At 40.3% G+C, this 23,053-nt stretch overlaps 1 protein-coding gene across 2 annotated transcripts in view; it reads left to right on the top strand.

The window, feature by feature from the left end:
* LOC124163854 (parathyroid hormone/parathyroid hormone-related peptide receptor-like) overlaps window positions 1–22,740 on the top strand; it is a 138,177-nt gene extending 115,437 nt beyond the window's left edge. Inside the window, exons 3-13 of one of the 2 annotated variants that reach the window (XM_046540958.1) lie at window positions 1,526–1,777; window positions 3,832–3,996; window positions 10,657–10,751; window positions 13,538–13,703; window positions 15,438–15,597; window positions 15,687–15,817; window positions 16,417–16,508; window positions 17,063–17,207; window positions 18,958–19,281; window positions 20,786–21,184; window positions 21,953–22,740. In XM_046540958.1, the coding sequence (XP_046396914.1) occupies window positions 1,535–1,777; window positions 3,832–3,996; window positions 10,657–10,751; window positions 13,538–13,703; window positions 15,438–15,597; window positions 15,687–15,817; window positions 16,417–16,508; window positions 17,063–17,207; window positions 18,958–19,281; window positions 20,786–21,184; window positions 21,953–22,063 (2,031 nt within the window). In that variant the 5' untranslated portion in view covers window positions 1,526–1,534 and the 3' untranslated portion in view covers window positions 22,064–22,740. Of the gene's footprint in view, window positions 1–1,522; window positions 1,778–3,831; window positions 3,997–10,656; window positions 10,752–13,537; window positions 13,704–15,437; window positions 15,598–15,686; window positions 15,818–16,416; window positions 16,509–17,062; window positions 17,208–18,957; window positions 19,282–20,785; window positions 21,185–21,952 lie in introns of both variants that reach the window. The other variant, XM_046540957.1, reaches the window with a different exon arrangement.
* Window positions 22,741–23,053: the final 313 nt, after the last annotated feature.

The following is a 23,053-nucleotide window of genomic DNA, read 5'->3' as shown; positions in this document are numbered from 1 at the left end:
GTAATTACTAGTTAACGCTCGTAAAATTTTATTTTCAGCTGAGCTGGTTGTAGAACGTAACCGTGGTGATTGATAATAATTTCACTCAGGGAAAAGATATAAAAAGAGAGAGACAACTTCGCGAAGTCTACCAATGAAGTAAGTAAAAAAGGTTTACAGAGTTGTCACAGTTTATTTTAATTTACTGACGAGTTATGACCAAACATTTTACCAAATAGTAAGCATTGCCCCTTATTGGATAGTCAATGTTTTGGTCAAAGTAGGCGTGCTACCCATGCAACCTCATCCCTGACACACTTTGCTTCGCGCTAGGAACCAGTGATGCTCCCTTCAATATAATCCAATCTCCTTGATTGAAATTGAGTGAAGTCGTTTCTTTGCCAGAGAATCCTAAGACTTATGGCCAAAACGCTGCAGACATCACTGCCATATAATACTTGCTTCTGAAGCGTGAGTGAGAGAATCCTAGACCTTGAGTAAGACACGGCAGAAAACTATAGTACCTTGGGTCGAAAAAGTTCTCTAACAAATGGAGTGGCGCCACTTACGCTCTTTGACAGAATTTAACTTTCTTTATTGTAGTATGTTATCCTAAGGCACATGAAGCATGGCAGCATAGTAACAAATCCATAAGTTAATTTTCATTCAAAATATGCTATTCCGGAGAACGCGTCCTTTCAAATACCGAGCATTATCGCCCTTTAGCATAGAAATAAATTTGTAAATGTTTATCGTTCTATCTGCTTTTAATTAAACACTAAAAAAATTCCACAGGGGTAACAGTATCCTAGAAGATATGCTCCATAAATTTTTTCCGGTCTCCAAGTCCAAACTACCGAAAAGATATCGATGCTACTAAGAAACCACTCAATTCGATAACGAATAATTTTTTTGCGGAAGTTTTCCGTTAATTATGCGGAAGAGTGATTGACAGCGTTGAGTACGCGTAACTGTTTTTCTATTGACACCTCAAAGCTGTGAAGCTGATTTTTCGTTACGTGCTCAATCCAACTTTATTTCTATCCTTCCACCGACAGCCAATTCTCCCTAGAGTCAGTCAAAATAGACTCGCCCGGGCCTAATATGGGCTATTTTGCGCTAGCGCCGAGGACTTTTTAACCTCTTGGTACCTAGCGGTACCATATGTTACCATCTGGTATTTATAGAGGCAAAGTTAAATTTTACCACGGTTATCAACAATTCTAACGTTTAGTTAAGTTAAATACTAACTAATATATATATTATAGTACAACAAACCGATACATTTTACCTTAAACCTTATATATTTAACGCGCCTACAGCAATTTAAAAATGTTCAACTCTCAGTACACGCAAAAAATAGGAATTGTGAATGTAGATTGTAGACCTTTCGAATAAGTGTATTATTTTGGTAGTTTCCCAACATATATTATTTTATTGAGTAATTATGAGTCTATCCTAATATTTGCTTTGTAAAATTTAAAGTCAAGAGTATAACAGCTTTCAACTAAGGCATAGTTTGCTCCATTTCTTGCATCTACAGCAGGTTTTAAAGATGCCTTCGTTGGCGCTAGTGGACAACGAGGATCAGCAGGAGCTGCTGATAGAGGACAACTACGTGAAGTGCTGGCAGGCGATTCTGAGAGAGGAAATCGCGGCCGCCACCGCCTCTCCATCGACAAGCTCCCCGCCTCGCTGCCCACGCGTCTGGGACGGCATCGTGTGCTGGGCGGAGGCGGACCCTGGCGAAACAGCGGTGCTGCCATGCCCCGACTACGTGGCGGGATTCGACACTTCGGTGGGTACCCACACAAAAAATTTATATGGTAAACCATCCCAGGCAGTAGTGTGGACTCGGGAGGGGGTCCGAGCTAAAACTCCCCCTTGAGCCTTTAAAAGAGACGCCGAAAACGAGTAAGGTGACCTCAATAAATAAAAAAAATACTTTAATAAATGCTCATACAAAATTACTGTTTTAAAAATCTCGTATTCAACATCAAAAATCCCTAAATTTTCCGGGGAAGGACCCCCCCTTTGCCCAGGGGTGTTTTCAATACATCCCGGAAGGGCCCCGAAATCTCCGGTATTTCCCCTCATTTCAAAATCCTAGCTACGCCAATGATCCCAGGAGTATATTTAAATCGAGCAACGAAAAGGCATAAATGAAAAGAAAAGAAAGAAAACCCAAATACCTATTTAAATTGGAAAAAAACATCTCCGATACGGTTTTTTCGATTTTCAAAGGCGATGTAGGAAATAAATGTTAAGTCTAAGTGGGGTTTCCGCTGCTTGAAATCGTAGTATACCACCAACGTTTCAACGAACTACTCATCCATCGTCACCAGGTAATAATTTTAACTGAACGAAAATCGCTCAGAGGTAACCATAAACAATGGCAACAATCACGTTATCCCTGATCGACTGGAAATACTTAGATGATTTGGATAAGGAGGAAAAGTTATATATTTTTTTATATTTTTCACAGTGGAATTCCCTGCATTGCTAAGTTTATATCCCATAGATAAATTAAAAGTATTTCTATTAAGCTTGATCTCAATGGCCTCCTAAGCAAGCCTGTCCCAGAAGTTGTTAGAACGGAAGATTAATTTTGTGCTATCCCATTTTATCTTGCGGTCCCTATTAATGATATGTTCACTAACATTGTTCAGTCACAGTATACCTATGATTCTGTCCAAGTCGAAAATGCCTGAGATATGGCATAATCTGATCAGAGTTACATGTCAACGTGTTTTGTTCATTCAAACGTATTTATTCACCCTAATGACGATGATGACAGTCGTCCGTAGAAACTTTGGTGATGTACAAAGCACGTTTAATCCCTAAAAGACTTCACGCAAATAATTCGCTGGGATATAATTATATATTGTTGCAGGAAATAAATATCTCCTAAACCGATAACTCGATAGTATTAAGCAATCGAATACTCGGTATCGGAGATATTTCTCCTTCCAATTTTATTTGGCATTTATATTCACTTGTCTTCAGATATATCTTATTATCATTTTTCATTACCACCCCAAAATTGTCCTCCTCCAACCCTAATAACCATACTTCACCTTTGGGACCTATATTGTTTTCGTCCTCGGAAAGCATTCGGTATTTCTTTAAGATATAATTGTGTGGTGCGTCTATAATTTTTCGCACACGAAAAATTTTCATTACTTCAGTAGTGAATGTGATTACGTAGATTTCCGCGGTGTTCAGGTTCCAATTTCTCCATGTTTCCGGTGCAACCGCGTCGGTTTGTTAGTGATGACAACAGTTTCGCTGGCACTGCTGCCAGCGTATTCAGATCGAAGATAATGCTGGCAGCAGTGCCAGCGAAACTGTTGTCATCACCAACAAACCGACGCGGTTGCACCGGAAACATGGAAAAATTCAGTAGTGAATAAGTAGAATTTCAAGAGTGGAGAAGAATTAAAGTTTTTCGAATTCGTGTTCTCGTTTACAAAAAAAATGCTCCAGTCTTCATGATGCAAAAGTACAATTGCGAAACGTTGCGGAGAGAATTTTTTCATATTTAAATAATACTGATGTTGAACTGACTCAAATAAATTCAAGACATTTATTTATTAACAAAGGTCAAGAAATATTCATCCATTTACAAGATCCTCGATCTTTGAGGTGGTCAGGGGAAAGGAACAATACTACCCCCACCCCTATCCAAAATATATGAAATTCACGCCCCTGTGTCGCTGTCTAGGGTAAGATTTAATCCTCACCTATCCATACAATCTTCCTTATTCATTAAAATTTGGTTTCACACGTGCATGTAACGCATGGCACATTGGAGGCACACCGACTAATTTTATTGTTCCGTTGATTCGCCAGGCGTTCGCGACGCGGCGCTGTCTCGAGAGCGGCGATTGGTTTTCTCGTCCAGAGGACCCAAACGCCACGTGGACCAACTACTCGCAGTGCGCGCCAAGCAACCTGCTCGCCCAGATCGTGGTTGACATGCCAACACTTATGACCCCCGGGGAAACGCTCGTTGCGGTAAGTTTTCTTGGAAGGTTTCTTATGGGCGATGATAAGGTGCCTTAAGGCCTGGTTACACGGTGCATTAACCCGCACGGACGAATTCGTGTCTATTTGCATGTCTGAATTCATGGACGTTTGCGTGAACGAGGAGCATGAATGAGCGGTTACACGGTATATGCGTTCGCACAAGTTTTCACGCATTTTCTCGTAACGTGAGGCGTTTAGTTTTTGTTGCCACCAGGTGGCTCTGTTATGAGTTCAACTTGTGCGAATGCATGAACGAAATTAGAACAGGTTCTATTTTCCGTTCACGCGTTCATGCATTTGTACATTTTGGGGTGGTTACACGGTGAATTTTTCCGTTCATTTTCTCGTTCATACATTTAGACATTAACCCGTACGGGTTAATGCACCGTGTAACCAGGCCTTTACGGTCGGTAAGCTATCTTTTTGACGGTAATAAGGTTTCTTATAGACGTATTGGACCTTCAAAGGAAAAATATTTACTGTCTGTTGCAAGACATCGGAGTTTGAGAAGGTCTACTGTTCAAACGAAGCAATTGATTTTAAAGCATCATTTAAGCATAAAAGATAAGATGCATTACTTTCCTGAGAACTAATATACAGGAACTGATCTCGATTTTGAAACTTTTGATTATAATCTCCGCACGGCTGTACGAAGAAATCCAAACGCAGCCGTATAAAAGTTTCATTCTTTTCCAAGCTTTACTTTTCTCCATTCCACAAATTCCCTGGCACTAATTTTAAGTCCAAAGTTTTCAAACGCGTAACCGTAATTGCAGCATGCGACGGAAAGCATAATTAAGATGACTGTAATGAAACCTCCTGATTAATCCTTTGTATGCCTTTCTTTATAATTAAAATTGATGCAACTCTGAGCACTCAGCTGTATTCCCCGACAAGATGAATACTTCTTGATAAGTAATCCGTTTCATTGCCTATCAACGGTAAAAGGTTCATTTTATCATTCGCATCAAGGGCGTGTCCACCAACCGCATGATTAACAAAACACATCTAGGCGACTGAATGTCTTTGGAATTAACGATTTACAGGCCTTCACTCACAATCAAAGCTAATGACCATTACCGCATACAACACGTGCATACGGGAGTACTTGGACGATATAGTTGAAAGATATTTCCAGAATTAATGGGTAGAATAGCACAAGCGAAGCGGGCAGACTGCTAGGTGAAGAATCTACGTAAAGCCGATAATTCAAGTTTAGAAGTAAGGAAACTGTTTATTAGATCAAACATGGGTGAAAACGAAGACTGTTGAAGATAAAACAAATTGTTCACGTAAATGAAGGGGAACTCCTTCGGAGATTGTGATAAGAGCGAAGCCTTACAACCCTTGATCGGAAAAGCAACAACTAAATGGATAACATCATAATGAATTATGACCCGATGAAGACAATCGTCAAAGGACGGATGGGAGACAAAGTAGGGCCCCGAATGCATCGCCAGGGACACATTATGAGAGATGTAATGGAAAATAAATAGGTAATTAAGAGGTGTTTCTCTGATAGGAATAGTGGATAGTCTATTTATTATGCTCTGAGCATCACTTTTGAAGAAAAACACATCTTACAATAACTTTCTCCACAAAAAGGTCATTAGGCACATGAAAAGTAAAACAGAATAGCTCTTGATACAAAACAAAAGTAGATATTGAAGTAAAGAAATAGATATAGCAAAGTGGTAAATAAATAATAACAGGTTAACACAGTAACAAGGATTTAAATTTTACAAAATTCGAAATATGTAGGCTACGATTTACTTAGCACAGTAAGTTTAATTTCGCCTTGCATAGTGTAGAATCACGTATAATTATTTTTTAAATGCACGAGAGGAGGACCACTGTTTAAGGAGAGCGGAGTAAAGAGCTGCTTCAAATTAATCTCCAAATTTTTTACTCATGGTGATGATAAATTTCCAACCGATTTAAGTCTTCAATGATCAGAATTATTTATGTCAAATGCTAAATGGTGAGCATTTTGGATGGCGGAGATTAAAACGGAGGATTCCACCATTTGGGTAAACTTATGCCAATAGAAATTACGAGCATTATAAACACCCATATCATAAAGGTATCATTAAAAACCACGACCAAAAAGGCCGATTTAAAAAAATTCTATAATGAGTTAGTGGTACACACTACGGTCTGATTGATTGAATAAAAAATTTTCAGTCAAAAAGAAAATTAGATAGGCACAGAACGAAGAAAGCTTAAAATTCTTTGACTTATTTTATTGCATAAATATTATTTTTAAACCTGACATAAACTATTAATTAAATTATTCAAATCTATAACTAAACAGTAATTAGTATAAATTCCTATGATTACGAACTAAATATTGTACACATGGAACTATCTCACAATATATCGAAGTCGCAGTAGACGATTTTAAAGATTCCAAATCACTTTTACAGCGTGAATAGTCATTCGAAAATGAAAATGCATGTTCCAGGGTAAAAAATTTTGAAATTATTTACCTAAATTCTCGCTGTGAGAAATCTTTTTTCCTTTTTATGTTTTTGCCAATCACATTTTTTATAAAATATTTGCTTATGAGTGGAAATTTAACAAATAATTGAAGATATCATCAGGGATTTCATAATACGAAGCACATCGTGTACATCTTCAACCATATCTGAAGCGTAACCACCACTATGCATCCCACATTCTCCAAATTTATCTCCTACAAAAAAAAGTAAAAGTTTTATTTTTTTATTCCTGGAGGTGAGCTCAAAAAACAACTAGGATTTGGTACCGCATCCTGCCATAAATTGTTAAGCCCTAAAAATGCTTCCACACAAACGCGAAAAGTTTCCTTAAAAGAAAAATATTTAATAAAAAATTGCGCAAACCAGGCAAAAAATAATAATGATTAAAATCATTGCCGGCTTTATTTCTCCAATTTCCTTCTTCACCACTGCGTATCTTCTTCCTCTTGTCAACGATCTGCTGACGTATTCCCGTGGCCCCTGGCCCGTCTGCTCCTTGGTATTATGGGGAAAGGGTCGCGATTTCGTCCCACAGGGGCGCCAGATGACGTCAGAGACCAAGGGAGAGGGAGGGGGGAAGGGCGTCGCCAGGGAGGCGAGACGAGACACAAAACGACGGCCCAGCGAAAAACTTTCCGTAATCTCCTCAAGGTGGGTTCACACGATCACTTCTCGAGAAATCAATTGTTCAACGCCGCAATTGGCGCCCCAAGCGTACTACCACGGTTACGCAGTTGGCTAAGGAATCTCTTTCACACTTTAGTTCACACTGGGGGTCGTCCATAGCATGATCCCACCCTTAAACTGCACCTCTTCCTCAGAGAGAAAAAGGAGAATTCCTGTCGATTTCCAAGCGGAAGGCAAAGCTGTTCGCGGAAAACGGTCATTTTATTCTAATTTATTATTTTTCTTATCGGCCTATAAAGAGAGAAAATAGAACGAATAACAACAGGACGATCAGAAACACCCATGCCCTGGATAGGAACAACTTACTCGGGCGGTACTTGAACCCGCGACCTTCGGTATGGCAAGCAAAGTCTTTAGGCCGCCACCACCGAGTCTGGCAAGATCATTGAAGGATAGGCAGAACAGGTATAGGAATACATACTGCTAGATTTCAATCGCTCACAATTTTCAGTGATTATACTCGAAGGTAGGCTTGGACAGGTGTGGGTAAAAATCACTACGACTAAGCCTGTGACTGAATTACACCACAGAGAAAGGAATTACCATAGAGCTCACTACGCAGCAAAGTAGCGTAAAGTAACGTTTTCATGAATGCGTCTGGCGCGCGCGCACGCAACGAGACGCGTCATTCTTCGCGTAAACTGTTCTCATGAAGGTTCAAACTAAGCGTAGGCGAACCTACGCGTAGAAGGCTCCCGCGCGCTATTTACACGACAATAAAACAAATGAAACGTGACGTCCGTGAATTGCAATTATCTTGTGTGGATCATCTAACCTAAATGAGTATAATTCATCAGTTTTCTCTGGGAGCCCATCTCTCTCATCTACAAGTCAATTTACAATAGGTACAGGGTGTGATATTTGTCACGTATAGACATCTTACCTTTCGCTGTAAATCACAATGATGTCACTGCTCAAGCTTCAACATTGGTAACCTTTGACAATCATCAGAAATTAAAGTCCTCCTTATCTTCCATTTCAACATAAACTTCTATCTCCCTCAAGGCCTCATCCCTGAGATTTCTGTTTCGGTAACTGCAGTCTCTAAAATTGTACACGTAAGTATATTTCTCCCTAATATCGGATATAATCAGTTCGTCAACAGAGAAGAGACTCACGCAAACGGCCATGTTGGCGAGTTTTACGCGTTTCGTGCGTCTAAATTTTTTAAGATTTCAACTTCAGGCGACGCGTCTAGCACGAACTCACGCGAAGGATTCCAGGCTTCTGATTGGCTGAAGATACGCGTTTCGCCTGAAACGCGCCCATGAAAACGTGCCTTAACACGAAATGGAGCTAGTTCCGCCGCTGAAACGTAGGTGGCTTAATGTCGAGTCTGCCTCCGAATGTGCTTCACACTACCACTATTGGGCATCGATGTAGTATGTAGTGGCAACCTCTGTCTACGTCATACATTCACGCTCTTTGAATCGAGCGCGCGGCGGTAGAGCTACAAGATTTGTTTGATCGTTTTTTTTTCTATGACAGCAGGACACATTTTCTGTCCCAAAATACGGTATCCATAATCTTTCCCGCTATTTTCTTTTGCTTTACCTTTTTGGGTTTTGATGAGACCGAATTTTTCCATAATTTTATTGTCCTCCACTTCTGGGATGTAATGAAGGGGCCATGTTTCATCTCCTCTGACCAATGAGTCAAGAAATTCTTCACCTTCCTCTTCACAACTGGAGAAAATTATGGGAACACTCCAAAACCCGCAAACTTGTGATTCTAGGTCAACATTTTTGAGACCTATCTGGCCGACATCTTGTGGTACTGAAGGTTATTGAACGAAAGAGATTGAATAGTCTCTACAACACACCTTCCAGTTTTTTGGCGAGGGTTTACCGGAGATCCTGAAGCATAAGCTTCCCGCACAGCTTCCTCCACATGCGACGGCCTGCCGCTACGCTCCTCGTCACGAACGTTTAGGCGACCGGCAGTATATTATCTACACTTCCACTTCCGCGCATTTTTCAAGTTCATGCAATTCAAAGCATAAGCTTCTTCTAATAAGCGATGAAATCCAATCGGAACAACCTTCTTCGCATGCAAAAACATAAAGACAGACTTCAGATCGCACTTAGCGGGAGCAACAATTGGGACGTCCATCGCGATTGGCCACAGCGCCAGTAATGACATCTACATCTACATAATATTCCTCAAGCCACCTAAAAGGCATGTGGCAGGGGGTGTTAGGACACCAGCCGTTAACACATAAGAAGGGAATGCTCTGATGAAATTACGACTACCATTTATTGAAGTCCTGTATGGTTCGGGGGAAAAACGAATTCCCATATATATTCGTTCGGCAAAACATCTCTCTTAATTTATCGCTCCTGTCGGACCTGGAAACATAGTGCGGCTCTATTATTATGTTCTCCGTGTCGCTCTTAAAGATATGCAGTCTCAATTGTTCAAGCAATCTAAGTCTAGCTCGCAGCCTCTGAATCTCCAGCAGCTCCCAGCCTAATTCGCTTAACATCTGGGTAAAGCTATCTGTACGCCCATAGCGGTTTTTGATGAACTGCGCAGACGACCTCGCTGATGAGGTAATTTTTGCGTGACGGGAAGGGGGAAAGCCCACGTAATATGACAGGATAGCCAAATTTCGCGTAGCGCTGCATGCGGCGACGCGCGGGCCTTGGAGAACTTACTTTTCAAGTGCCCCTGGTATTTAACTTCCTGCATCACCGCTCACAGACTAGAAAGTACCAAAGGAAAAAATTACATCGCCATCGATTTTTCCTATCGCTCGTTTTCACGCTGCAAATAGACTGCTTTCCGCGGTGAGTGTGCATGGTAGCCTCAGCTTTCAACCTTGTACATTTTCCCGAGGCGCAAAATCACTTTTGCTTTCATGGCAGGGATATTGAATTTCGGGTCCCTCTTCCGTCCCATCCCCGATCAACCCCTGGTTTAGCCGCGAAGGAAGTGAGGTGGCTGAGCACTTTTTACATCCTTGAGACGTCCCTCCCTTCCCTCCATAGGATGCTGAATAAAAATGGAGATGCGGAAAATAGCCATCATTTGCCATTTTGCACTACCTTTAGGAGTGAGGAAAAAAGCGGCATTCAAACATCGGGCAGACAATAGAATTATGGAACCTGGATAGCGTAATAGTCCCGCAGGGATCCGGAATGCCAAAGGGCCGTGGTTCATTCCCGGTCGAGGAAAAGTTTTTCCCATGCCAAAATTGCGAAACCTTTCTCCTTTACAGGAATACAAATGTTTTAAACGTCCTACACATTTCTTTCTATCTTTTATTTATATTCATTCATTTCTATCTTTACACCTTATTCTTGCCTACTGTGTTGCATTGACAAAAATTTGCCATTGTAGTTCCCTAACATATGCACTTTCATGGCTTCCCCTAGTTAATTTTGCTTGTCAGATATTTTATTTTTTATTTACCATGGAATAAATCAATCAATAGTTCAAATGAATCTTACCATTTCAGGAATGGGTACCCGTCGTCAAGACAACCGCAACGATTGGCTACAGTGTCTCTCTCATCACTTTGATCTTGGCCTTTACCATCATGGCCTCATTGAGGTAAGTTGTTAAATAAAAAAAATCTATAGATTGATTTATTGCATTACCATAACTCGTAGCAGCTGTAAGCAGAGTTTACGAAAAAGAGAAGTCTTTTTCTCAAGACCTCTGACCTCAAGGGCTATCCCACCCTTGACCTGACTACAAGGGTTATCCCACGTGCTTACAAAATGCACCTCATCATCATTACAAGTCAACAATCGTGAGATACGTTTAAGGCAGATCTTCATTTCACTCTCCCACTGGTTAGTCTTTTCATAGAGACGTATTTTCTCGCTGTTTTGGAGTCTATTTCCTAAATCTTCTTCTCATGGCCCCATCTATGGTAAACGGAAGATATTTTTCCCATGGTTTGAGTGATACCTCCGCATTATAAGGTATTACTCAGACCAGTGGCGTAACTAGGAATATGCTTTGGAGGGGTATGGGATTGCCTGGGGTGGCGCCCCTCCAGGCAATGAGTGGTCCGAAAAGTTTTTGAAAAATGACATACCTGAAAATACATTTTACATCATTTTGGCACTAAAGATTTAACTTCAAGCAGATGAAGAAATTTCAGAAAATAACGGAAAAAAGTTTAAATTTATCGCAGGATTGGAGAGTCCGATTGCCAATTATTTTTATGTTTGTATATATATTCCCCTGAAGTATGATACAATTTACTGCTACATTCATTCCTTACTTTATCTGTGACCGCCGATAAGGCTAGACGTTAGGGGCGGTCATCAAACAACTTTTTTCGAAAGTCAAAGTTCGACATATTACAAAATGTAGCCCAACGTGCCAAATCGACAGAGAAAAAATTTTGTTCGTGTAGGTTGACATCCTACGGTTGCACCAGGGCAGTTTATGTTGAACGTAGGCAACCCGCAACACATTCCATCTTTTTGCTCTATTACGGCCATAAATATCGTGATTTCAATGGTTTTTTCAGCCGATTCTGCACCAGTCATGTATGAAGTAGTCGAGGTAAGCAACATAGGTCGAATAATCACGTTTTTTATACAATCACCGGTATTAAAATGCAAGGAAGCGTTAAAAACTTTGAAATTTTCTTAATTAATGGCACATATTTTAATTTGGTGTACCCATATGGGCATGATCGCACTAATCTGACCCTACCGTTTATATACAATAACACTTTTTCCATCTCCCATCCTAGAGTAAGGATCTCCTCATCTCCCGCCTATGAACTAATGTCAACGCACTGCTCAGGCTACATCGTCTACGAAAATGACTCCGTGTTCCAAATTTTGCAGTTCTTCACCCTCCATGAGAACAGGTGCCACTCTGGCTCTCAGGGAGACCCAGAGAGCCAGATTAGGATGTCAACCTACATGAACAAAATTTTTTCTCTGTCCATTTGGTGTGTCGGGCTACATTTTGTAATATGTCGAACTTTGACTTTCGAAAAAAGTTGTTTGACGACCGCCCCTACTAGACGTGTTTTTATGATCACGACGATTTTTGGCGCACACTCCATTGCTTGTTCGTGAATTTTTGGCTAAAAACAATACTGTAACGAAGCTCCAGAATTCATATGCACCTGACATGGCTCTGTGACTTTTTTCCTATTTCCAAAACTAAAATTCACTTTAAGAGAGTCTTAAAAGGCCGTCGTTTTACAAGCTTATGTGATATTAAAAGAAATCGCTGACAGAGGTAAAAGCTAACACCAAGTTCGAATTTTAAAGGTGATTAGAGGATTGGAAGAAGCGGTGGCACAAGTCCATAATACCTAATGGGGACAGCATTAATACAGATGGCGAAGGCGACGACAACATTAATGTAGACTAGTAAATAAATATTTTAAAAAAAACTAAAATTCCTTTAACTTTCTGAACGCACCTCGCACATTTCATTCACCAAAATCTAAAGAATATCCAAATCACAATTTTAATGGAGCAATATGAAAGGTACATACAAAATAAAAGAAGCAAAAAAGGCGTTTTCAAAATAAACTTGATAAATATATTCCGAGAAAAAACGTTTACTTTTTTCAAAACTGAAATAGTGACAACTCGGTGGTGGTGGATGCGGAGATGTTGTTTTACCGCGTCAGTTGCCTTGTGAACAACGGTTTCACTGTCTATCCTGCCAATGCCTTCAGTTTGAATAGACACGTGGTTGAATTTCAACAGAGAGGATTGATGTCTCCGTCACAGAGCCTGGAAAGAACTCACCCGAGAGACAGCCAATCAGAGAACAGCGCCCAGCCAGCCTACGGTGCATAAGCGAAGTAGAAACCACACGACGATTCCTTCAACCTGAAGACGGTGGTAGGATAGTCAGAAAAACGGTTTTCGTTACGAACCAACATACGCGAAAGAAAACCCGAGAAAATACAGAGATCGGAACGGTTACAGTTGGAATCTTATTGAATCTATGGGGCCATGTTTGCATGTGTCCCTGTTCTCAGATGTTCTGAGAAAGGAAAATTAACTAGTTCATAATATAAAATTTCTTTCTTTGAATCGCATGAAAACCTGACAAAAATGCAGAGATCTGATATCGTTACAATTTGAATCTAATGGAATCTACGGAGCCATTTTTACATGGATTCTAGTGCTCAGATTTTCTGTGAAAGGAACATTAACTATTTCATAAAATAAAATTTCTTTCTTTGAATCGCATGAAAACCAGACAAAAATGCAGATCTGATATCGTTACAATTTGAATCTAATGGAATCTACGGAGCCATGTTTACATGTGTTCCTGTTCTCAGATGTTCTGAGAAAGGAACATTAACTATTTCATAACATAAAATTTCTTTCTTTGAATCGCAGGAGACTCCGGTGTCCGCGCAACGTCCTTCACATGCACCTGTTCGCGTCGTTCATGATGCGGGCGTTCATGTCGCTGCTCAAAGAGTCGCTGTTCATCGAGGGAATCGACCTTGCCGCCGAGGCCTTCGTCCAAAGCGACGGCGCGCTCATACTCAACGCGCAACCGGTGAGCATTATTCATAGCCAAAAAAACATCAATGGAAGACCGTATTAGCTAAATTACACAGTATTTTTAGCAGGATAAACATGCTCCTAGAGGAGATTGGGAAAAGTACTTTGAGCATTGCGTGGAGTACTTTCTGGAATTTCACCGCTTTAATTTTTTCTATGTTGTTTCATCTCGTGCCGGTCTCGGTGGCGCCAGGGTAAAATACCCGGCTGCTAACCTAAAGGTCGTGGGTTCTAATCCCGCCTGGGTGGCTTAACCACCATCCAGGGCATGGATGTATGTGATTGTTAAACAAGTTCATTGTAAGAGAGGACTATCTAGTCCTAAATTCGCTGGTGAAATAAAGACGACATTATTATTATTATTCTATAAGACAAACTTTTCAACAGACGACTTCAATCCCGCGTAACAAAATGATTGACCAAGACCATTTTCGTACATCTCAAAAGAAAAAAGTTATTTAAAAGCTAAAATGCATTCCTAGCTGAGAAAACTTTTTAAGATTCCGTTTGAACTAGACGACCAGCAATAAAAAATTCATGCCATGAAATCAGGATGAAAATAATTCTTTCGAGGTATAAAAAAACTAATTTCATAGCTACAACTCAATTTCACTACTCTATTGCTTATCCATGGAAAATAAATTATGTAATGTGTCATCATTAACATTGCTTCCTAAATAAGAAATTAGGGCCCAATACTCACAGAGCAATAAGATGCTTAAAATAATTGTGCTATTTTTTCCTTTTAACATGGCAATTTCCTCTTTAAGGCATTCTATATAGTCCTCCCCAAATGCCTTTGGGGAATAGAGGATATACAATTAAATTTACGTTACTTTCGCGTGTGTCTTTCAAGGAAGTCCAGAAGCGTTCACAATAATCAGCTACATCCGATCTGACTGTGATAAAATTATTTCTCAATCGAATATAATATTAATCTCTTCAATATTTCAGTACATAGCGACATATTATGAACAGAAACAGAGGTTAAGAAGACACATAGTACAGAAATGAGGACTAGAAACTAGGACTCGAAGGGCTATGCCGAGACATCTCCAAATCATAAAATAATTTAGTGAGAAATTTTAAAATAGTGAAAAAGCTTAAAATAGTTTTTAAATAAATTTTAAGTTTTGCCGCATTGTATTCGCAGAGTAAATTATGCAATTTGAAATAAAATGATTAGAATTAACTATCACAGAGAATACGTACGTTAGATTATAAAAAAAACTCAAAGGTTTTTCATAGAAGGAGAATTAGTTTGGCAAAATTAAATGCGTAACAAATTATGACATCAAACTTTCCTATGAATTAAAGTTAATCAGGAGATTATAAATGATTATTAGATATTTCTGCCTTATAGCCTGCGATCCCAGCTTTTGGCCATCACTTCTCCACTCCATTCTCCATCTGCACTCTCCCTTAATTACTTTCCAATGGCGACTCTATGTTCCGTAATATAAATTTCGAACTGTGCGTACGTTTTCATTATTTTAAGTTTGTTTCAACTTCCCAAGGATACGGTTATAATCATATAACTCAAAATTGTTAGGTATATGCCCTTGGAAATTGCTTAACTATAGTTTAAAAAAATCAATTCCGAAGCCAATGCTTCCTCTTTATTATCGCTATTCAATCCCCTACAGCCAACAGTCTCGTTTCTAACAACGTGAAATGAAGGTCATTCGGCTTCAAACATATAGAGAGATATTTTTTCATTTTTTTCCAGCACGGTTGGCTCTGCAAACTGGTGATCAGCATTTGGCAGTTCTTCATCGTGGCTAACTACTCCTGGGTTTTCATGGAAGGCTTGTATTTGCATAACCTCATATTCCAAGCCCTGTTCACGGATACGAACTCAATCGCCATGTACGTGGTTTTGGGATGGGGTAAGAAATATTCTTATGATTAAATCTGAAGTATCCTCCTGCTAAAATAAAAAGCCAAATAAGACTTAATGGTTGTTTCGTGTGGACAGGCCTTCCTTTCCTGACGGTGGTTCCTTGGGTAACTCTCCGGGCGATCTTTGAGGACACGTATTGTTGGACTACAAACGATCAAATGCTTCTGTTCCTCGTGATTCGCATCCCAGTTGGAGCTTCCATGTTGGTGAGTAAAATGCTGGAGAATAATCACCGATTTTCCAACGCAGTAAATGCCAACATTTCTAAGGCCTCACACTGCAGAAAATTGGAGGTGTATGAGTTGTGGGTATGCAGGAAAAAGGAGGGGTATAATCTAAGATTCTGGGAATATTTTTTCTCGTATTTTATAATTTCCTTTTAAGCTTTGTCACAAATTTGAACATTTGCGTCAACCCTGGAGAATACATTCTGTTTCCCTGATTTTTCGTGTTCACAAAGGTGCGCAAATTGCAAATATAGAGTATGATATAACTATAAAGTGAGCACATAGGAACACTTTGGAAGCTAACACGGCCACTTTACATAAATGTTCACCAAATAAGAGACAAGTGAATGGTCCTTTTGTAAAAGAATGATTTATAGAGCTATCATTTTAATGTAAATAATGGTTTAATACTGAGGAAATTTATGGCTTTTTGCGGAATAATGTTAACCCCTCTTGATATTCGTAGTTTTTTTCTTTAACTAGCATTATTTTCATAACATTTCGCAACAATTTGTAGAAGTACAGAAGTTTATAAGCACTTCAAAATGACATTACCTAATTTAAACTTTATTTTTCAGATAAATTTCGTCTTGTTCCTGAGAATAGTGGGAGTAGTCTACAAAAAACTGCAGTCTTCCATCTCAGAGGAGACTAGGCGAAACAGATACAGGTGAGAGATAGAATCACTCGAGACTTTTTTTTTACCAATTCATAAGCCACAACTGTAGCAGTAAGATGTATTTCATAACTAGGATGCAATCCTTACAATTGCATTTATTATTTATTGACGATATACAGCAGTTCTATTCATCATTTAATGAGTTCTGCTTTCATTTACCTTCATTTCTTATCATTTAAATTGGATTAGGTGGTAATTTCTTCCAGCAAGCTACCTGAAGATATTGAGGTTTTCAGGGTCTCCTCTCGGTGAATTTGTCCATAGACGACGTTTCGATGCTCGACCATGGCACCTTCATCGAAGCAGATGAGTGTCACATGTTTCTACTCACCTTGTGTACCCTTGCATGAAGTTCACGTGGCACGTAACAGGCTACGGTACATGAGGCGAACAGAAATTTTCAGTGTGACTCTTATTTGACCTGATGACGGTACAAGAGTCGAGTGTAGAAACGTCGGCAACGTCTAACTAAACATGGTGAAAACCCGAGAAGAAGTTAGATACTTTAAACCACACTTCCTCCACTAATAACTCTTTGTTGACAGGCGCTGGGCTAAATCGACACTGGTGCTCGTTCCGCTCTTCGGCATACATTACACCCTGTTCCTGGGGATGTCTTTCGCCATGGGAGTCAACCCCGTCGTGGAAATAGCCTGGCTATTCTGTGATCTCTTCTTCGCCTCATTTCAGGTCAGTATTTCGGTGAAACAAGTAAATATCAAACAAGGTCGATTCTCTTTGCATGGGATCAACGGTGAAATGGCAAAATACGGAAGCATTTGATGATTCTGATGGCCTAAATGCGAAGATGGCATTTTGTTCGAAAATTACCGTGGAAATTTATTTGGCTGGGTATTTCAACTGACCATTCCTTCCCTGGTAACGTTTGTAAGAGGGAGAATATTTTTCCCTAACATGACAAAGCTACGAGTGGGCGTCATTCCAATACCACGCCCTTATATGGGGCATGGGTTCATACACCATTCATTCTCTTGAAAAGCTAGTTAGACCCAGAACTACGCATATTCCGCGGCGACGAGTAAGCAGCAAAAATAACATCATTTGTACAGATCTAATTATAACTTGCACAAAAGAGATAATTACTGGAAAAAATTGGATAAGAACCGTTCTCATCCCTTAAGTTTTTAGCAAAACACAAAAGAAAACACTGGTTAACGGCTTCATAACTATAACCCCCACCATGCAAATATACCGCCAGGAAAAGTGTGCAAAAATAATAGCAATTACAGATTTTATTATTAGCAACAGTGGCACAGTGAGGGGGGTGTTTTGGGGGATAAATACCCCCCCCCCCCAGAGCTCACAGAAATTTTTAAGTTAAACCTATTTTACCCAATGAAATTAATATTGCTTATATAATAATGTGACGTTTAATAAAATATCCCTCAGAAGGCCGTAAAAATCACCATTTTGAACCATTTATCTTAATTTTTTCCGGCGGAAGGCCTCCGCACCTCCCGCTAACCCTATCGGGTATGCAATACCCCAAGCACCCCAGTATTAGTTGCGCCTGAAACCCCCCTAGCCTTAATTCCTAGCTGCGCCCCTGATTAGCAATGCTAAGAATGCATAGGCGGGGAGGGGGAATAAAGCTTTACGGCCTCGAAGATATAAAATGGAATGGAAAATCTCAGTTGACTGTATGACATCTCCCAAAGCTCGTTTACCTTGCACAAATTAATCGGCACGGTTGAGAGGCTGTGGATTTTTCCCAGCGGTGAAACTCTACGCCTTCCAGCACACCAACTCAGCGATTCATTTGTGCAAGGTGCATGAGTTTTGGGAGATATTACACGGCCCATTGAGTTAATTCATTCCATAGTAAATACTGAGAACTAAATAATTAGGCAATAATTGGGTAAGAAAAGAAGCTCGTCACCTTAATATTTCGTACAACGCTAAAAACTGACTGATCAACGGGCGGTTAAGACGACTGGTTAAAGACTTCTTAACAAAAAAAAGCCCGCCATGCACATTAAAGTATGGAAAAATAACGGCAAGTAAAAATTTAATTAGTATCAATACTCTGCATAATGAACTAAAAGATGAGACAATAATTAGAAAAAGCGGGTAAGAAACCATTCTGATAACAAGTTTTCTTGAGTAATACACAATTACTTATACTACTTCTTTTTACTTTTTTGTTACTTCTTTTTTTAAATATAGTGGTATAAGTAATTGTGTCATATCCAAGAAAACTAATAATGGAATACCACAAAGTTAATCATGACTTAGTGAATTTTGTTCTCATAACCTTAATTTTTAGTACAACCCGGAAAACGTACTGGTCAATGGCGGATGACGACCACTGGGTAACGGCTAGCGGCACGACATGCCTACTAAGGCGGCTGTGGCGGTAGTGCGTAGATGTAGACATTTCTAAACCTGAAGATAATATATATATTCATCTTGTATACAGGGCGCTTTCGTGGCAATACTCTACTGCTTCATGAATGGTGAGGTGAAGAGCGAACTCTCCAAGTGGTGGGCTCGAAGGAGCCCTCGCAGAAAGGGCCCGGTGCCCTTGGGGCCCCCTGGTTGGCTCTCCTCGGGCGGCGCACAAAGAGGGCCCACGCTTGGCGTCCCTACCTCCAAGAGTCCACCGCCCGGTGCCCTACTGGCGCCGCCCACACCCGACGAAGCTTCGGGCGGAAACAGCAATATCGGAGCCTCGGTCTCCTCTTCTTCGTCATCAGATATCCGTGACGCAAAGGATCTGCGGACGGATCTTTTCGATGAACAAGTGAGTTTAAACACGCCCATGATTCTAACATACGCAGTCTGATTTGAGTTTGATTACAGTTAAAATCAAACGAACTTCCAGATTTTTTTTATTGAAACATTATGCATAAAACATGAGAATAAAATAAAATGGTAATCTTCCACACAATTTTATTTACTGAAGTACCGACCCGGTTTCGGCACGTAGTGTCATTATCAAGGTGGCACTACGTGTCTCTATCAAGGTGGCACTACGTATGACACTACGTGTCGAAACCGGGTCGGTACTTGGATAAATAAAATTGTGTGGAAGGTTACCATTCTATTTTATTCTCATGGATATACAAAATTTCCACCAGATATCGCCGGACACTGTGAATTATGTCATGCATAAAAGATTTCGTTTCTGGTACCTATCCTATTTGAACTTTTTTCTGTATAATACCGAACAACTTCAACAAGTTTAAGTACGTCAAATATTATCAGTAACTGGTGCTAAAGGAAAATCTTGCAAACTCTTTGCATGAAATGACTTCATTATTTCAAGTTTTTCATACGTTCATCAAAAAAATGAGATTTAGGTGTTCGAGACCACTGACAATGAGATTTGAATAGTGATTTTACAGACGACATTCTCATCACTGAATGCAATAATGCTACTGTGTACTTCCATATTTCATATAAAAACTTATAATCGGAAAAAGAATCAGTTTTCAATGAACAGGTATTATACAATATCCCTTTCCAGGTAAAAATAAAATTCAACAAAAGAAAAATGCGAAAAAACGTTTTTTTATACGACGTTTATTGACGTCCATCTGAAAAACGTTTTTTCTACCTCTTTTTTTTGCTGTCAATTCAACGGACGGTCCACAGTTCTACACTGGCGCGTTTCATTATGCAATATTGTTCATCATGCAATGGATGTCATTATACAATGTGAATCAACAATCAGAGTCAGCTGCTTAGATACACAATGGCGCAAGTCAGACTCACTTCACTATAGTTCACAAAGAAGTTGGAACTGCGCTGAGGGCTCCCAATATGTGCTGCTACCAGGCGGTCCCAACCGTAACTGTGTCTTACATCATTGTGTTTCTAGGTAGATTACTTTGGAGTCGGTTGCCATGGATATCTCAAAATCAACAAAAATTGACTTACACCAATGGGTGCTTTCCATTCATCGACACAAGTCAACTTGCGTCGCGGTTTTCGTGTTCCATTCGATGTGTGTCGCCGACTGTTGTGACACAAGTCAAGAAACGATAACGCGCAGGAATTGGAGAGTTATAAACAGTTACCGCGAGTCGACACTAGTCGACGCGTGAGTCACATGAATGGAAAGCACCCAATATATTTCTAAGCCCTCTCTAACATATTTAACCATGACCAAATTCCAAAAAGTTGGCTCGCAAACTATTGAATAAATAAAAAATGCGACGCAAAAAAAAACACAAAAACACGATTGCTTGGATGATGCGAGTTTTTCATGGTCGCACCTATCTACAACTCAAATTGCTTCGCAGGTGGAGGCCCAGTTGTCCCAGCAACAACAGCCCCTAAGGGCTTTCAAATTCTCGGGCCTGCTGCTCCGTCGGCAGATGTCTGCACCACCAACAGGGGCCTCCGCCATGCGCAGACCGGGTGTGGAGGATGGTGCGGTTGCAGGGGGGCTGGTGGCGCGGGCGGTCAAGTCGGACATGGTGCAGAGCACCCGGATGCTGGCGTCCAAGTGGCTCAGCAGAAGCCGGCTGGGGAGCAGGAGGAAGAGCCCGGCGTTCGTCAACTCCTGCTCCGGCCGCACCACGCACTGCACCATCGAGTGCAGCCCGCAGGACGACGAAGACGAGGCTGAGGGGTGCGGCACGGAGCGGCCGCTGCTCGCGGACGAGATCAAGAAGGTGGCGCCGCTACAGAGAAGCGCGGTAAGTCAATTGATGGCGGATCCTTCTTATCTACCTTCAATTGGATGGAGTCAAAACATGATAGGACTTGCATTCAGAAAATAACGGGAAATTTTTATACTTCGCGAGTTTGAAATTTGGAGAGGCAGATTGCCATTTTGCCATTGCCATTCGGCCGAGATTGCGTTGGATAACCTGATCCGGTGGAAATCCCGAGTAACCTTCCACAATTCCATACGCCGGAAAAGCCTGCGATCATTCTTGCCATTTTTATTATTATTTTGATATATATGCCCCTGAATTATCATAAAATTTTGAACTGTATATATGGTTAGCTATGTCTGCGGCAGCCGCTAAGGTTAGACGTGTTTTTAGTAAGTTCAACAGATTCAGGCGTTATATGGTGTAAGTTCGACCTATTTAAATAGAAGATAAAGCACTTTTTAGCAGTTGTATCTTTTCTCACTGTCTCCACTATGTATGCCTGTTTCCCACCCTTTCTTCAAACATGTGACATCCTCCCCCGCCTCTTTCTCTAAGGTGTAAAGGTGATGTTTATGTGTAAGATAGTGTCTTGTATACCAGAAGATGACTCTATGAGCCGATACACGTCGTACGCATTAAAATATAGTGGAAAATTGCTAACATCTTTTATTTAAAAATGTGTTTTAGTAGCCCGGCGATTTTTCACATTGAGTACAGTTCACAGAGTACAGTCTAGTGTCAATGACTCTGAATCAATAAATAAACTTGGAAAATATCATCATCTGCATTCTTTCCTTGTTTCAGTCGGCTGGAGTTCCCACGCGCCTCAGCTTCGACATCTACAACGCCCGACAACAGCAGCTGGGGACGAAAAAGAAGGAAGACGTAGCGGCAGCCGACACCCTCAAAGTGTGAACCGAAGACTGTGCGACAATGAACGCTGAAATGAAGTGATGTTTAAAAGGACTGAAATTCATACAAATGTGCATACCAAAGGTTTATCTAGTGACCTCACACCACTGACTCTAAGCTCAAAAGTGGGACAAACTTTACGATATTACGTTAAGAACGGGCAGTTTCTTCGTGCATTTGGCGAACAGTACATACGCAAAGCCTAAGTGCAGTGTTTGGTTTTTCGGTATCCGAAAACTGCGAAGTGTAGTGCATAAAAAAGGCTTCGAAAAATTATGAGATACATTTTTCATCTAGAGCCTTTATGAACTCAACTACGTTAGTCTCGTTAAAGATGACATTTATTGGCAGCATATTGCAAAGGTTTCACCTAAGTAATTTACCAAAATTACAAACAAGATGTAAATAAAGAGTTTAATTTCTAGGAATTGGATTCAAGACTATTTTAATATTCCCACAGTGAGCAAAAGTTCCCTAGGTAATTATATTATGAATTACCATTGAAGGAGCATAATTAGCTAAACAATGCATAGTACAATGTCTATTTCTAAGTCCAAAGTGAAGTAATAGCAAACGACAATATATTTTTGTACCCTATAACAAGTGGAATGCTTAGAACTGTATCAGGTCATCATGACCTCTCTTCCTATTCATGGCAATAAAAAGTATTCTGAAATTAATTTTTGTGAGTAAACTCTATCACTAAACGTGCCCACAACCAAGCAGTGATAAAGGCACATATTTGTGGACACGAGGCATTTCACAATATGGTTGCTTGGCTGGAGGCTTTGAGCGATAACCAAAAGGAAAGCCAATTATTTTACCACAACAAATAAAACATCAGAGTAAAGCCTGAATCACTCGATCATTTTTTTTCGTCGCGAAAGTGATCACTATCGCGATAACTTAGAGTGATCACTCGCAAATGATCGTCACCGGCATTTGTTTTTCGCGATCGCGATGAGGATTCCCATCGCTATTTTTCATCACTCG

Source organism: Ischnura elegans, chromosome 8, assembly GCF_921293095.1.
Source record: "Ischnura elegans chromosome 8, ioIscEleg1.1, whole genome shotgun sequence".
NCBI lineage: Eukaryota > Metazoa > Arthropoda > Insecta > Odonata > Coenagrionidae > Ischnura > Ischnura elegans.
The sequence above is the reverse complement of the archived record's forward strand: the minus strand, read 5'-3'. Positions and strand labels throughout refer to the sequence as shown.